The following is a 16,863-nucleotide window of genomic DNA, read 5'->3' on the forward strand; positions in this document are numbered from 1 at the left end:
CTAACTGATGGGGGTGACTGTCCCTGGCTGATGAGTTTTTCACTTTCTTCTTCATCTTTCTATAGTAGTCTGCTTCTTTTTTAAAAAAATAGACATAAATGCTTTTATCATCAGAAAACAAATTTTGTAATCAGAACACAGGCTTTCTCTCCCCCCCATTCAGGAAAAATCACATTCAAGTTAAAAATGTGCTATTCATAATATAGACAAATGTGTGTGTGACTGGAACCATGAGCTCCCTGAAATAAAGGGGCTTTGTAAGCCTCGTCCAGCACTGGATTCCCCAAAGGAACTTTGCCAGATGTGTGGCTGGAGCAGGCAGAACAGAAACAGGGGTGGCTTCTTGGGAGCAGGGGTAAGGTGGGGAGTCTCAGAATGAAAAGGGGAAGGATCAGACAAGCAGCATGAATGGAAGAAAAAGGAACTCTGAGTAATGGGGAAGAGGCAGATTAGTCTGGGAGGAGACAATGGCTGGGAAGGGGAGAGCAGGAGGAAATCTGGAAGAGGGCACAGGAGGGAGCAGAAAGAAACAAAGCTTACGAGGGAGAAAGGGACAGCTGATTCCAGGAAGCCTACCATGCTCACACCAGTGACTCAGGCTGCTCTTTGCACAGGATGTCATTCTCCAACATGCAAAGGAGGCAGGTACCAGACCCAAGAGCATCATCCCAAAGATGGCCAGGACTCTGATCTTGGCCTGAGAAAGCACCACTCAAACAGAGACAGCACATGAGTGCTGAGATTTAACCACTGATTAAGTCAACATCAGAGCAGGCAAGTGGGTTAGGGAAAAACATGACTACCAGTATAGATTATATCAGTTAGGGATGTGGCTAGGTGGGATAGCATTTGCTTAGCATGTACTGGGTTCAATCCTCACATGGAAAAAAAACAGATATTCATATAGTTCAGAAAAATAAAAAGTATGAAGCCAGAGCCAGTAGCTCATACCTATAAGCCTAGCTAGGTGAGACCTGGAAGGCTGAGACTGGGTGGATCAAGGTTCTAGGTCAGCCTGGACAGAAAAGTATATGGGACTGTCTCCACCAAGGGAAGCTTGACATAGTGGCACAGCCTGTGATCCCAGCAGTTACAGGAAGCTAAAAGTCAATGGATCACAGCTCAGGAACATTCCTGAGTGGGAAGTGGGACCCTATCTCAAAAATAACCAGCAAAACTCAAGGCTGGAGGCATGGTAGAGAGTGGTAGAGCTCCAGACGAAGTCCAAGTTCAAACCAAGTACTGACCAAAAAGCTGGGGGGGGGGGAGGCCACAGGGGGAATATTCACAATTATACTTAAAACATTCTTTAAAACTCTGATATTTCAGAGTTTTATGGGTCATGTTATTATAAAATAGAGGGCAGTGCACAACCCTCAACTCTGATCACGACATAGCACTTGTGTACAGCTATCTAACTGCACAGCAGCTTGTTCTATAGGCCTCTTGGCTATACACACTCCTGCAGAATGCTCACTCTCAGACACAGATTCTCCCTAGCCAGTCCATTCTCTCAGTGTGGCAGCAACCATGCAAGATCCACTGAGAATACTGCCTGCTTTGGCAGTGTTCTGCACCAACCCTCACTCTTTGATACTCCTAAGATTCTTGTAGCCGCTGAGGCCAGTCAACAACTACCTGAGACCATACTATCTGCCCTCCATGCAGCTGGGGGCCCTGCCCCTACCTGCCAGTCATTGCTCTCAAGTTCTCAGATCAAGGCAGCTAATGCTCAGGAGCCCCTGCCTGGCTAGCCTACTGGGTGGATGACCTCCATGAGCTGGCCAGACCCACAAAGGATGAAGCACTTGGCTGACTTCGGACTACAGCTGGGTCAGAAAGGAGAAAATCTTTTGGACACAGTGAGGTCACAGACTGCTCTGTGAAGAGGGCGCACATGCCCTTTGGGGGCTCAGACACAGGTGGCCCTTAACCAGGCACCCAGAAAGAAAAATTGAGTCCTGCTGAGTAAAGCACTGACTCAAGTAAAACACCAAGATCTTAGAGGTTCACTTGCTGGACCCTTCCAGAGTTCCCTAAAAGGCTGAACTACCTGCAGGCCCTGCAGTAAAAAGGAACCCCCAGACCTGTCTGCGCTTGGTGACTCAGAGCTGGACAGCATCAGGCTCAGCTTTAAAGCAGCCTCACTGTTCACAAATGTGCAGACAAAGCGATGATGCCTGGGAGGCTGGGATGGGGAGATCAATTCAATTCAGGGGTTCAAGGCCAGGCTGGGCAACATAATGAAAGACCCAAAAAGGAAAGGAAAGGAAAGGAGGAAGGGGAAGGGGAAGGGGAAGGGTTGGGAAAGAGGGAAAGGGTGGGAAAAAGGGAGGGGGAAGGGAAGAAGGAAGGAAGGAAAGAAGGAAAGAAGGAAGTAAGGAAGGAAGGGAGGGAGGGAGGGAGGGAAAGAAGGAAGGAAGGAGGGAAGGGAAGGAGGGTGGGTGGAAGGGAGGGAGTAGACAGAAACACACATATACATACATACATACATACATATATATATATATATGTAACACATATGTAAAATTCCAATCCAGCACCTTATGTCAATTAGAAATAGATCCTGAACATGGTAGCACACACCTATAATCGCAACATTCTGGAGGTTAAGGCAGGAGGACTGAGTGTGAAGCCAGCCTGGGCTATAAACATAGTGAAACCCATCTTAAAAAAAAAATCCCCTCTTGGCTGATGAAGTGCAAACAGGCAACCTCTCCATGCAAGCTGGACCTCATCCTCTCAAATGAACCAAGTGTACAGTGCACAACCTTCCCAACTCTACAAAGGGGCCTTGGTAGGAGTGACATATAAAAGGACGTTGGAAAAAAAAAAAGGACATTGGGGACTTTCTTAGATAATAATTCAGAAGCAATTTGGCAATTTTCTCTATTTGGTAGGTCTTGATCTGTATGTTAAGTATTAAAACATTTTCCTGTTGTAAACAGAATTTTTTTAAACTTTGTTTTCATTTATACTGATCTGGACAAAGAAACATCAATCTATTTATAGTTTATTTATTTTTAATGATAATCACAAATCACCTACAGAACTCCATGGAGGCGGACACAAAGGATCTATTCCACAAGCACAGCTGGGCCTCCCCTGGGCTTCCTTCAACCTGGCAACCAGTCATTCCTTGGGGACTTAGCTTGTAAAGAGCATGGCAACCCTGAGTCTCCAGCAGCTGCAGTTTCCCAACCATCTAGCAGAGGTGGCAAGGAGGAGGCATGGGTGTGCAGCCTCTGTCTGGTGCCAACCACATCCCAGGTGCCACCCTACCATCACCACACTTCAGGACTCCACACAGACATGCAGTGGCTCACCAGTACCAGAGAGGGCTGTTTTCCCACTCTCAGCCCCCAAACCATATTCTACTAGGAATATTGATAAGTGAGATGGGGAATTATCCTGCCCACTCAGCCTGCACGGTATCTCGTAAGCTGCTATCCTAAAAATGCCTCCCTTTCTTCATATGTGATGGTCTCCCCATAACTCTACAATGGATAAGAAGGATTAAAAGGCCAGGTGTTGTGGTTCAGGTGTAGAGCATTCGCCCAGCTAGCACAGGGCTCTGGCTTCCATCCCAAGCACCAAAAACACACAAACAATTATCAAAACTCACACAACTGTCCCTTATTCAGCTTTCCAGAGAGGATCAAACCTTTACCCCAAACTAAGGGAAGGAACACCAGCCCCCAAGGCTCAGGCCTCAGGGCCACCAACCAATTAGCCTGATACTGGAAAGTCACAACTTCTCCAGGGATCAGAGTCCTTTCCTACAAAACAAAGGAGAGGCTAAAGGAGCACCAGCTCTGGTCAGCCATTGTTCCTGAGGTGGTGTATTCTTTTTCTTTTTTATGCTGGCACAAAAAAATCTTTGAGGCTCAAGCTGTTTTTCATAGCTGTGCTGGAATAAATGGCAAACCACAAAAATGAAGGCTTCCGGGCACCGTCATCAAATTGCAGGGCAATCAAGAAATCAGCCAACTATCCAGATTCCATTAAACTTGCAACATTTTAAGTGTTGGATAACTCATTTAATTCTCAAAACCACTCATTTGAAAATCTGTGAACTCTAGGCCTTGCGCATGCCAGGTACGTGCTCTACCACAGAGCTACCCCTCAACCCCAAGAGACTAGATTTTGGACCACAGTATTCCTGATGTAGTCCCTCTGCAACCCTCCCGTTCTTGTAGTCAGTGGGCTCTGGGTCCCTCAGCCCCAGTGCCAGCTGGAGTTTGTCTTCCCATGTACATGATTACTCTGAGGGGAGTCTCAAAAGACTCCAGCTTGGAAGACAGAAGCAAGCCCTCCCTGAACATGTTCATCAGAAAACAGACAACCTCGATAATAATTACAGGATCCCTGGTTTTCATTTTACACTTTTCGAAGCAAAATGCTTGGCAAACCTCCTTATGGTTTTCCCCACTTTTGCAAAAATCTGTCTCCTAAGCAAAAGCTTCTGTTTCCCAGTAGCAACACACACTTTTGTAAAAAGTTTAAAAAGAAAAAGTCATCACAATGGCATTTCATCTCCATACTTTCTCCCCAACATTTTCCACTTAAAACTGAGACCAGTAGTTTATTTAGGAGTATTATTTTCTCTGATTCCCCTGTTTGCAAATCACTGGGCCTTACAAACTACGCTGATAACCCATGATTTCTCTTTCTCACATAACTATGTTTATTCTGCAGGTTCCTCAGAGCCTTGTAATGTGCCAGACACTGTTTTAGACACTGTGGACATAGCAAAGAGAATCAGTATATAGGAAAGAGATTCAGTACAATCTCTGCTTGACCAAAAAGATGATAAAGCAGGGTGGGAAAAATAGAGTTTGAGGCACATTCTACCAGACATGGTTGTCAGAGAAGGCCTCAAGCATAGATCTGAACTGCAGAGCCAAATGGTCATCACTAGGATGGAGGTACCGGATGCAAGAATAACCCCAGGGCCACAAATGAGATAAGAATATATATTCATTAGGACAATGTTAACCAAGGGGCCAGGTGTGGTGGCACATAACAAATATATCTATACTCTCAACCAATTGGGAAGCAGAGACCATAAGACTGTGATTCAAGGCCAGCTAGAGCAAAAGTTAACAAGACCTTGCCTGTAATCCCAGAAATGAATGTGGGAAGATAATAATTTAGCCAAGGCTGGTCCAGGTAAAACCACAGGAGACAGTATCTGAAAAAAGAAAATAAAAGCAAAAGGATAGAGGAGAATCTGTATTTGAACTGGAAGCAGGAAGACAGAAGGATATGTGCTCTGAAATCCTGAACCACCTGTTCATTTGTTGCCAGCATCTAGAACATGATAGAACTTTGGAACAAAGGGCAAAAATAGAGAAATGTGAATGCCTGATCTAGGATACTAAAAGAGTTCAATGGTTAGACATTCAGATTCCAAATAAGGAAAATACTTGAATTGGGATACTGTTTTTAGCTTTTTCAGAGAAACATATTCAGAAAGAAACAGAATGTTTAAGAGCAGCAAAACTTAATGTCTCAGCCAGGTACCAATGGCTCAAGCCTGTAATCCTAGCTACTCAGGAGACTGAGATCTTCAGATTGCAGTTCAAAGCCAGTGCAGGCAAGAAAGTCCATGAGTCTCTTATTTCCAATTAACTACCAAAAAGCCAGAAGCAGAGCTGTGACTCTTAAGTGGTAGAGTGCTAGCTTTGAGTTAAAAAGCTCAGGGACAGAGTCCAGGCCCTGACTTCAATCCCCAGGACTGGCACCAAAAAACAAAACCAAAAAAAACAAAAAACAACCTTGCTGTCTCAGCCTCAATGCAAACCTCCAGACAGAAAAGATGTAAGAACTCAGTAGCTTTCTCAGATACTTCATTAAATATGCAAACAGAGAGCATATGTCCAAAACTCTTTAATTGTACCATGGAAACACAGAAAGATTCACATAACAGTGTTATCAAGAAGCTGACTACAGCAGCTCACATTTGGACATTCTTTTTTTTTTTTTTTTTGGTTGTTGTGGGGCTTGAACTCTGGGCCTGGGTGCTGTCTCTGAGCTCTTCAGCTCAAGTCAAGCATTCTACCACTTGAGCCACAGCGCCACTTCTGGTTTTCTGATGGTTAATTGGAGATAAGAGTCTCACAGACCTTTTCTTCCACAGGCTGGCTTTGAACCACAATCCTTATATCTCTGCCTCAGGCATGAGCCACCGACGCCCAGCTCAAACATTCTTTCAGTGAGAAAATACTGGGTGAAATATCTCACTAACAGTGATTAGATAGATATGTTTTATAGGCTGGTAGTGATTTTTAATTGTGAAATAAAATTTCACCAATATAAGCAGTCAGCATTAAAAAAAAAAAATGAAGTGTGATTCAAATAATACTGTGCTTGACTACCATGTATGAGGCCCTGGGTTTGATCCCCAGAATCCCCATCCCCTCCAAAAAAGTTAAACAAGGCTTCTAATGAACATGAAATAATACTAGAAAATCCCAAAGGAAAGAAATATGCTTTGTTCTACCTAACATGATTTATATTACACCTTTTGAAATATAATTAGTACTCTATCTCTCATTCCAACTCTCAGTCCCCCATCACATCCTTACTGAAATATAGGAAACGAGGGGACCCTACTCTGAACATAAGTGACCGACTACATTGCAGGTCAGGAGACAAGGCCACACACCAGGGGGCTCTGGGATGAAGGCTAACCCCTTCAGAAGACAAAGTCCTCCCACAACAATCTCCCAGCAAGAAGTTAAACTGCCTAAAAGCAAGATAGTTTCCTAACCCTAAAATGGTAAATATTTCAGGCTCGGATGGCTCATGCCTTAATCTTGCTACTCTACTCGGGAAGCTGAGATCTGAGGATCACAGTTTGAAGCCAACTGGGCAATTATATAAGTGGGATTCGCATATCCAATTAACCAGCAAAAAGCCAGAAATGAAAAACACTCAGTTCCAGCTGCCATTAAATTGCCTCATCCCAGGCAGCAAAGTCCCTGAGACTCTTATCTCCAATTAGCCAGCAGAAAGCGGGAAGTGGAAAACACTCAACCCCATTACGCCCTGAGATTGCCTTGTCCCAATGGGGAGGCCAAGGTGTGGTGCAGCCCAGGCGTATCCAGTGCTACTCCAAGTTCTGTTCAGGAGGACTTCACTACTGAAGCCTTGCTTAACAGCAGATCCTGGAGCCTGGATGCGGGGTCCTGCCACCAAGGCAACTCTGACAGCCACTGCAAAGATAGCACTCAAAAGTTTTTAATTAATAAATTAAAAACCCCTTGAAATAGAAGGTGTTTTCCACTGGCATCCACACTTACGAAATACCAGCTACTATGTTGGATGCTGATTTATTACAGGAAAATGTTCTGAAAGGAGGCTTAAGCTTCAGGTTTGCTAAGTGGTCTGTATTATCTAAATCATTCTCCAAAATATAAAGAAGGAACATTGCAAAATTTAAGTATGGAACATAGCAAAAGGTGAATTAAAGATTATGGTTAGTATATCTGCTTCAAGACTAATCCACACTAAGGTAGAACTAGTAACAGATAATGTTTTAGGAACTTTTTTTATTCATTTATATATTTTTTTGGTCAGTCGTGGGGCTTGAACTCTAGGCTTGGGTGCTATCTCTGCACTCTTCAGCTCAAGGCAAGTGCTCTACAGCTTGAGCAACAGTGCCACTTCTGGTTTACTAGTGGTTTATTGGAGGTAACAGTATCATGGACTTTCCTGCAGGGGCTGGCTTTGAACTGTGATCCTCAGATCTCAACCTCCTGAGTAGCTAGGATTACAGGCATGAGCCACTGGCGCCCAGCATGTTTTAGGAACTTTTAAATAGAAGGCACTTCTATTCAATTTAATGTTATATATTTTCCAAAATGTTTCACTTCTTTTTCTTACTATTTTTATTCGGCAATACTGGAGTTAACTCAGAGTATTAAATGAAATGCCCTCATCCTTTTCTAGCTGATTTTTCAGATAGGGTTTCTTGCTTTTATCCACCAGCCTCAGGATGCAGTCCTTCTATTTCTACTGCTCAAGTATTCCTCACTATACCCAGCTTTGCCCAGAATGGTCTTTAACCATGATTCTCTTACCTCTGCCTCCCAAGTAGTTGGAATTATAGGCAAGAACCACCATGCCTTTTTTTTTTTTTTTGAGACAGTTCTTGTGTAGCCCAGGTCTCGTCTCGTATGGATAGCCTCACATTTGAAATCTTCCTGCTTTCACCTCCCAAGTGCTGGACTACCATTGTGTGCCACCATGTTGGCTGGGACTCCACCTCTTACATTATTTCACTAACTATTATTAGATTCTAGTTTATAAATTGAGAGAACAGCATCACAGCAAGAACAAAAACTATTTTGATGATGTGGAATGTGAGTGACTCTGAGCTGAGGACTTTGCAGGAGGCTCACTGGCACAAATTGAAGGAGATCTAGGGTGGCCTCAGGTGAATAAATGACCTGCCAATCTCATGGCTGATAAGAGATACAAAGTCCACGTTCTCTGGAAACACCTCCCACTACCCCACCCAAAATACACACACAGACACACACACACACAGATACACACACACACACACACCTATAGGCAGTCATGTTGCTGCCTCTGCCTGGAGGACCATTCTTAACTTTAATCTGGTCAAGATCTGGGGATTGTGTTAACTATATATCCTATGCAGAGAATTGAAGATTTAACTACACTGAGATGTCCTGTCCATGAACACAATGTATATGTATTTCATTATTTTCAGAGCTATTCCAGCTCTTATTGGGTTATTTCAATTGTTTTAGACTAGGGCATGGTTCAAGTGGTACAGCATTTGCTAGTAAGCCATAAGGTTCTGAGTTAAATCCCCAGTACCAAAATCAACATTGTTTTTTAGTGCTCCCAGTGGTCTTCTGGTAGAATATAGATTCTTTTTTTTTTTTTTTTTTGGTCAGTTATGGGGCCTGAATTCTGGGCCTGGGGTGCTATCCCTCAGCATTTCAGCTCAAGGCTAGCACTCTACCACTTAAGCCACAGCGCCACTTCCAACTTTTTCTGCTTATGTGGTGCTGAGGAATCAAACCCAGGGCCTCATACATGCAAGGAAAGCACTCTACCACTGAGCCACCTAGAAATATGGCTGCCTTTCTGTGTTGATCTTATATAATACAACTGTGCTAAGTCACTTATTAGTTCTAACTTTTTTTTGTACGGGTCCTGGGTGCTGTTCTTTAGCTTTTTTACTCAAGGCTGGTGTTCTAACACTTGAGCCACAACTCTACTACTTCCTGCTTTTTCCTGGTTCATTGGAGATAAGAGCCTCATGGACTTCCCAGTGCTAGCCTGAAATGTCAACCCTCAGATCTCAGCCTCTTGAGTAGCTAGGATTAGGTGTGAGACACCAATGCTTATTAATTCTAGCTTCTTAAAGATTACCATGGGATTATGTATACAGATACCCATGCAACTTCCAAATAAGAACAGTTCGGTCTCTTCCTTTCAGGTATGTACACTTCTACTTTTTTTCTTGTACCAGCTAGAGCTTTCAGTATGATGTTGATCTTTTCCCCTGGTCCTGGGGCTTGAACTCAGCCTGGGCACTGTCCCTGAGTTTCTTTTTGCTTAAGGCTAGTACTCTACCACTTGAGAGAGCACCACTTCCATTTTCTGGGGATAAGAGTCTCATGTACTTTCCTGCCCAGGCTGGCTATAAAGTATGACTCTCAGATCCCTGCCTCTGAGTAGCTAGTATTACAGGCGTGAGCCACCAGTGCCAGCTATGATGTTGATTTTGGTGGTCAGTGGTGACCATCACTATCACCACCATTCCCATTCATTCTTTCCCAACCAGGAGACTGAGAGCTGTAGGATTTGGTAATGGTATTTTTCCAAGTTAAATAAGTTCTCTTCCCTTCCAAGTCTGTGAACAGCAATGAGTAAATCCTGTCCAGCATGTTTCCCTATATCAATCACATTTGCTCTCCTGCCATCAGTTAATAAAGTAGAGTACATCTATTGATTTTTTAAAATACCATCAGTTTTCTGTTCCTGGGATATTCTCATTATACAACTGCTGGGTTTGGTTTACTATTATTTTGCTGAGGATTTTGGTGTCTGTGTTCAGGAAGAAGACTATACAGTCTATCATGTTTTCTTGACCAGTCTTTACTAGGCATCATAAGACAGACATATAATCTACACTCATCCTAAAATCTTGGATAACAACCTTTTTTTTTTTTTTGGTGCCAGACCCAGGGCTTAAACTCAGGGACTAGACACTGTCCCTGAGCATTTTTTTGCAGATGACTAGTGCTCTAACACTTGACTCACAGCTCAACTTCAGGTTTTTGTGTTTTGTGGGGGGCTTGGGGGTCGAGGGTTAATTGGAGGTAGAGTGTCACAGATTTTCCTGCCCAAGCTGGATTCATATAGCAATCCTCTGATCAACCTCCTAAGAAGCTAGGAGTATAGGCATGAGCTACCAGCACCTGGTTTAATTTTATTATTTTTAATTACCATAAAAATTCAGAAGTAAAAGAACCTGGGGAAAGTAGGGAGGGAAGGGATGGTAGGGGGAAAACAATGGAGGGGGTAACAATGCTCAATAGGAAGTGTACTCATTACCTTACTCATGTAACTGTAACCCTCTGTATAGTATCTTTACAATAAAATTTTTTTTTAATTCAGAAGTAGGAAGTGGCACTGTGGCTCAAGCGGTAGAGTGCTCGCTTTGAGCTGAAGAGCGCAGGAACAGTGCCCAAACCCAGAGTTCAAGCCCCACAACTGACCAACCAAAAAAAAAAAAAAAGATTTTAGGGGCTGGGAAGGTGGCTCAGTGGTAGAGCACTTGCCTTGCACGCATGAGGCCCTGGGTTCAATTCCTCAGCACCACATAAGAAAAAAGAAAAAAGCCGGATGTGGCGCTGTGGCTCAAGCGCTAGAGCGTTAGCCTTGAGCTGAAGAGCTGAGAGACAGCAACCAGGCCCAGAGTTCAGGCCCCACAACCGGACCCCCCCAAAAAAAAATCAGAAGTAGTTCTAACTTTGCTTTCCAGCTAGAAATCATTCAATTCCAAGCCTTGATTCAGAAGTCCACAATCATCTAGCTTTAGAAGAAGCCACACTGTCGGTAGACCAGAGAAGCCGATGCAGTACAGCCCTCTGCTTCCCTCCCACCATGTGTCCTGACCACCAGGGACAGGCAGAGCCAGGAATACAAGGGAATCTTCAACACAAACACCGAGTCATTCTGTTTGCCTGGGACAAAGGTGTGCCTAGTTTTTTCACCGGTGCTTCAGAAGCAGGAAGTCAAGTCTGACTCAAGTGAACCTGCGCTGCCCCAGCCCCTCCTCAGCACAGTTGAGAGGCTATGGGACTGATACGCCTCCAGCTCTGTCTCCTGCTACTCATTTACCAAAGCTGTTACTTGGGAAATATGGCTATTTTTATGTGGTATATCATTTTTTTAATTTTATGCTCACATTAGACTTTAGCACAATTCAAGTGGGGTTTTTGTGCTTTTATTTTTGTTTTTTACTGTAACCTCCCAGCACATCCTCCAGAGGGCAATAAAATGGTCAGGGATTGTGTGGGCTGATTTGAGATATAAAACTGACAAGGTTCCATGAAAGAACAGAAACCCATTATCCACCTCTAAAAATGCAAATACTCAGCTGAATGCTGGTAGCTCCTAGATACCTAGGAGGTTAAGATCTGGAGGATCTTGGTTGGAAGCCAGCATGGACAGAAAAGTCTAAAAGATTACATCTCCAAAATAACCAAAAAGAAGCAGGGTTGGGAATATGGCTCAAGTGGTAAAGTGCCAACTGAGCAAGCTAGCCAAGGTAGCACAAGGCTCTGAGGCTTAAACTCCAAAACTGAAAACATAGACAGACAAACAGACACAGACAGACAGACACACACACATACACACACACAAATTTGTCATGTTACCTCAGGTTACTTTAACACCTTAATTCTTACAATTCCTAAAATGATCATTTAGTCACTACCACCCACATTAGACTGTGTGGCATGCGCATGCATGCCAATGCTAGGGCTTTGAACTTGAGATCTGGGTACACTGTCTCTGAGCTTTTCTGCTCAAGGCTGGCATACTACCATTTGAGCTATAACTCCATTTCTGGCTTTTGGGTGGTTATTTAAAGATAAGAGTCCCATAGACCTTTCTACACAGGATAGCTTCAAACCTCAATCCTCAGCCTCCTGCATACATAGTAAGATTATAAGTGTGAGCCACCAGTGCCACATTTTACTACTGAGGACGCTAGAACTTAAGGGGTTAAAGAGATATCAAAGTTCGTACAGCTAAAAATTTAATTGAAGCATCTCCTATTACTCATGTCATAAAAGGTACTAAACAAAGGCCTTGTTAGAAGGTCAGCTGGGCATGGGAGAGGCTCAGTAAAAAGAGGTGAAGCAACCAGAGCTTCATGAGAGGTCTTCTAGGGACTGGAATGCCTTTGAGAAGGGGAGCGGGCCCACCAAGTGAAGTGGCAGTACCACAGGCCTAGGAACAAGCACACTGCCTACACAGAAGCAAAAACTCTTCCTTCTAAGTCTTTACCCATAAGAAACCAAGCTGCCTCTGGTCAGGATGTCTGCACTCAAATCTAGGTGTCAGGAGGCAGGAAAGAACAACTGAAAGCAAGTCCCAACTCCAGCAGCCAGGGTTCAGGTCCTGAACAACTCAACAACCTTCATGCCTAAGTCTCATCATCCACAACTGGGATGACAAGAGCAGAACAGCCACTTACTACATGATGCTACTGTGGCTACTGTTTTAAAGACTCTTGTCCATCCAAAGCATGCTTCCAAATCATGGTGTACAGGATAGCTTGCCCACTCACCAAGAGCAAACTGCTTCAATCAAGTTGATTAAACACATATATAATAACAATAAGCAAACGGCCTATTTCATTAAATGGTGTCTAAGAACTTAAAAACCAAATGCTCTCACAGTCATAAGAAGAAAGTTACTTAAATCAGTTGTCAAAAGCAACTCTTTTTCCACAAAAAGTACACACACATTTATTGTTTGATATAAACAATTGTAGACATTCTCCCCAACTAAGAGATAGGTCTAGGTATCATTTGGTAAAGACATAAACTATGCAATATCACTTAACAATTTGTTATAATATTTCAGATCAGTTTTACTACTAAATAACAATCCATTCTAAAATGTAAACTATATGTAACTCATATATATGTAATTATGGTTTGAGGTGACAGTTCTACTATACTTCTGTTAATCAGCAATAATGAGAGCTAACTTTTTTTTAATTTTTTTTATTTTTTAGCCAGTACCAGAGCGTGAACTGAGGGTCTAAGTGCTGTATCTTAGCTTTTTCCCTCAAGGCAGGCGACTCTAACATTTGAGCCACAGATCTACTTCTGGTTTTTTGATAGTTAATTGTAGATAAGACTTGGCTGCAGGATTTAAACTGGGATCTCAGATCTCAGCCTCCAGAATAGCTAGGATTACAGATTAGAGACAGTGGTTAGGCAGTGCTTAATGATTGAGATGCTACTATTTATAATTATCATATTCTCTTAATCTTTTGAGGGAGATAATAGATCCTTTCAGCCGGGCGCTGGTGCTCATGCCTATAATCCTAGCTACTATGTAGGCTGAGATCTGAGGATCTTGGTTCAAAGCCAGCCCCGGCAGGAAAGTCCATGAGACTCTTATTTCCAATAAACCACTCAGAAAACCAGAACTGGTGCTGTGGCTCAAGCAGTAGAGTGCTTGCCTTGAGCTGAAGAGCCCAGGGACAGTGACCAAGCCCAGACAGAGTTCAAGCCCCACGAAGACAAAAAAGAAAGAAAGAAAGAAAAGAAAAGAAAAGAAATAGATCCTTTCAGAGAAAATTCTCAGCTTTGAGGTTGACTATTATGAATGGTTCAGATAGATGATTTATTGTTAGCACCAGTGTGGATTTGTTTTTTTTTAAACACTAAAACAATATAGACAGATAAGTCTTAAATTTTACTATGCATGTGGATCATCTGGAGAATCTTGTTAAAATCCAAATTATGTCCCAAAGGTCCTGGACTGAAGCCACTGAAGCTCTCTCAGGGCGATGCTGCTGGTATATTGGATGCAGCAGGGACAACAAACATGTACAGGTTGCAATAGGCCACACACTACCAAAAAAAATGTCTATAAAACTAAACCTTGGGACACTTAGCTACTTAGGAGAATCAGAATTCAAGGGCAGCCTCAGCAAAAAGGCCCCATTTCAAACAATTAAAAAAAAAAAAAACTAGATGTAGTTGTATGCACCTGTCATCTCAGCTATACTGAAAGTATAAATAGGACGATCAAAGTCCAGCCTAACTCCAGTAAAAAGTGAGACCCTATTTGAAAAATAAAGCAAAAATGGCTGGGTGTGTCACTCAAGCAGAAGAGCTCCAAACAAGTTCAAGGCCCTGACTTCAAATGCAATACCACCAAAAAATATAGCCAAGCATTGGTGTGGCTCATGTCTGTAATCCTAGCTACTCAGGAAGCTGAGATCTGAGAATCACAGTTTGAAGCCAGCCCAGGAAGAAAAGTCCATTAGCTCTCATCTCCAATAAGCTACTCAGAAAAAGTCAGAAGTAGTTCTATGGCTCAAGTGGTAGAGCCCTAGCCTTGAGCACGAAGAGGCTCAGGGACAGCATTCTGGAGCTGAGTTCAAGCCCTAGAGCTGGAGAAAGACAGACAGACAGACAGACAGAACCTTTTTTTTTTTTGGCCAGTCCTGGAGCCTGAACTCAGAATCTAGGCACTGTCCCTCGATTCTTTTGCTCAAGGTTGGCACTCTACCGCCTGAACCACAGTGTCACTTCTGTCTTTTTCTGTTTATGTGGTACTGAGGAATAGAACCCAGGGCTTCCTGCATGCTAGGCAAGCACTCTACCACTAAGCCACACATCCAGTCCAAGATTAACCTTTCAAAAGTCAACTTTAATGGAAAAATAAGTTGTTTGATGGGTTTTTGAGCTTTGTAACCCTAGAACTATCTTCTTGATGACATATTTCCCAGTTTAAGTTTAGAGTCCACTTTCTTGAAGTTTTTATATTTGGAGGTAGAGAGCATTATTCCTCCTGAAAACCTTGATTTTTTTTTTAAATCAAGGTTGCCACACCCTTCAGTTGAGTCCTTTACCTCACTGGCCCAAGGGTGTATAATCTCTCAATATTAATCTAGAGATTAGGTAAATAGCAGTTAAGAAAGATTTAATAGGCTGGCCTCAAAAGCAGTTAGGAGAGATTTTATAGACTGGCCTTTTCTCCCACATGAAAAGTGAAGCTCTAAACATAGTAGTAGCTTTGCAAAAGGTAAATAATACCACTGCCTCCAACCCTGACCACACACTGGTGAAAAAAAGTTCTAGCAATGAGCTGACAACATTTTGTACAAATTACTAGATTTCAATTTTTTCATTTTTTATTTTACTTTTTGAATTAGCCTATGCTTTGGATTTCAATTCTTTCACCTGATCTTTTGAACGGCAAGTCTGAGTTCACCAGCAGTTCTATTCCCTTTCCAAAGCCCACGGAGTAAAGCAAGACATGTGTCTGACAAGTCCTTACACTCCACTTAGGTCCAAGTTCAGTCCTGCCCTTATTCATTTCTGATTATCTGTATACTGCCCAGCTATCTCCCTTAAAATGTGATTACAAACTCCATTTCCCATACACACCTCCTCCATTCTTGCTAACAGCAATGCCTAACCAAAGAACTAACACATCTTTGAGAATGTTCCATTTTACCAGATTATGGTCAGTTCAAAATTCTAAAGACAGGTAACCTGTTCCATTTATCATTACTTAAAGCCCTTCAAAAAATACCCCCCACCAACCAGCAGAACAAGCTTTCCATCCAAAAGACAAAAACACAGCGCTTCCACAATATACAAACATTGGGACCTTTATTTAAAGGGTGGCCATGCACAGTATTATTCCCAAGGAAATGGTTATATAGGCACTCAACTAAGCACAATGGGAGAATGCTTCATGAGATAGCATGCACATTTCTGATTGCAGGTCCCTGCAAATGGCTTCCCTGGCTGCTGAAGAAGTCTATAAAGTTTTCAGGCTGGGCCTGGGAGAAAGGCCTACCTGCAATCGGAAATGTTGGAAACACTCAGGTTCTTCTGACCTGGGGCATGCCTTGTCCACAACAGAGCTAAGCTACGGCTCCAAGAGGAAATAAGGACTGATAGGACTCCGGCCCTCAACATCCCTGAAGTCAAAAACTCCTCTGAGAACTGAGCTTTATTATAGCCAAGCCCCACAGAGGGTTTCCTATTTCTGGTACCTCCAAAACTGGCCACCCTCCCGGAGTGACTTAACTCTGAGTACCAATCGGGCAGTGCCAGCCAGCCACCGCGCTGGGGTGAAGGACTTTGGGATGCTGGTGGACTCGGCAGAATAAGCTGGAGCCTTTGTGGGCAATCCGGATTCTCCCAGAGCATCTGAGTTACACGCCTCCATCCAACGCATACTTATTCAAAGTCCACCATATGCCCGGGCACCCTGCTAAGCTTCCAGGGAGGGAAACCAAGCCACAGTCCCCCAGCCTCTGCAAAGACAGACAAGGGCCATCTGCGGGGTGGAGCGGGCCCCAGGAAAGCAGCCACAAGTTGCTGAGCCCAGGAGTGGCCCCGGAAACAGCACGACCCCTGCCTGTGTCCGAGCCCTGCCTGTGTCCGCTGCGCACGCCCGCCAAGCCAGGTGAAGAACGCGGGAGAGGGCAGGTAGGCCCGGGGGCAGGTGTGCAGGTCGGGGGCACACCTGAGGCGGCAGAGCGGGAAAGGGTGGGGTCCCCAGAGACGCGAGAAAGGCCGGAGACCCGGGAGGAGAGGGGGA

The 16,863-nt window shown here is 43.6% G+C and overlaps 1 protein-coding gene across 1 annotated transcript in view; it reads right to left on the reverse strand.

The window, feature by feature from the left end:
- Cmtm4 (CKLF-like MARVEL transmembrane domain containing 4) overlaps positions 1–16,497 on the reverse strand; it is a 48,711-nt gene extending 32,214 nt beyond the window's left edge. Inside the window, exon 1 of the mRNA XM_013012650.1 lies at positions 16,357–16,497. Coding sequence (XP_012868104.1) covers positions 16,357–16,497 — 141 coding nt within the window. The remainder of the gene's footprint in view (positions 1–16,356) is intronic.
- Positions 16,498–16,863: the final 366 nt, after the last annotated feature.

This window comes from Dipodomys ordii, unplaced genomic scaffold (genome assembly GCF_000151885.1).
Source record: "Dipodomys ordii isolate 6190 unplaced genomic scaffold, Dord_2.0 Scaffold18, whole genome shotgun sequence".
Taxonomy (NCBI): Eukaryota; Metazoa; Chordata; class Mammalia; order Rodentia; family Heteromyidae; genus Dipodomys; species Dipodomys ordii.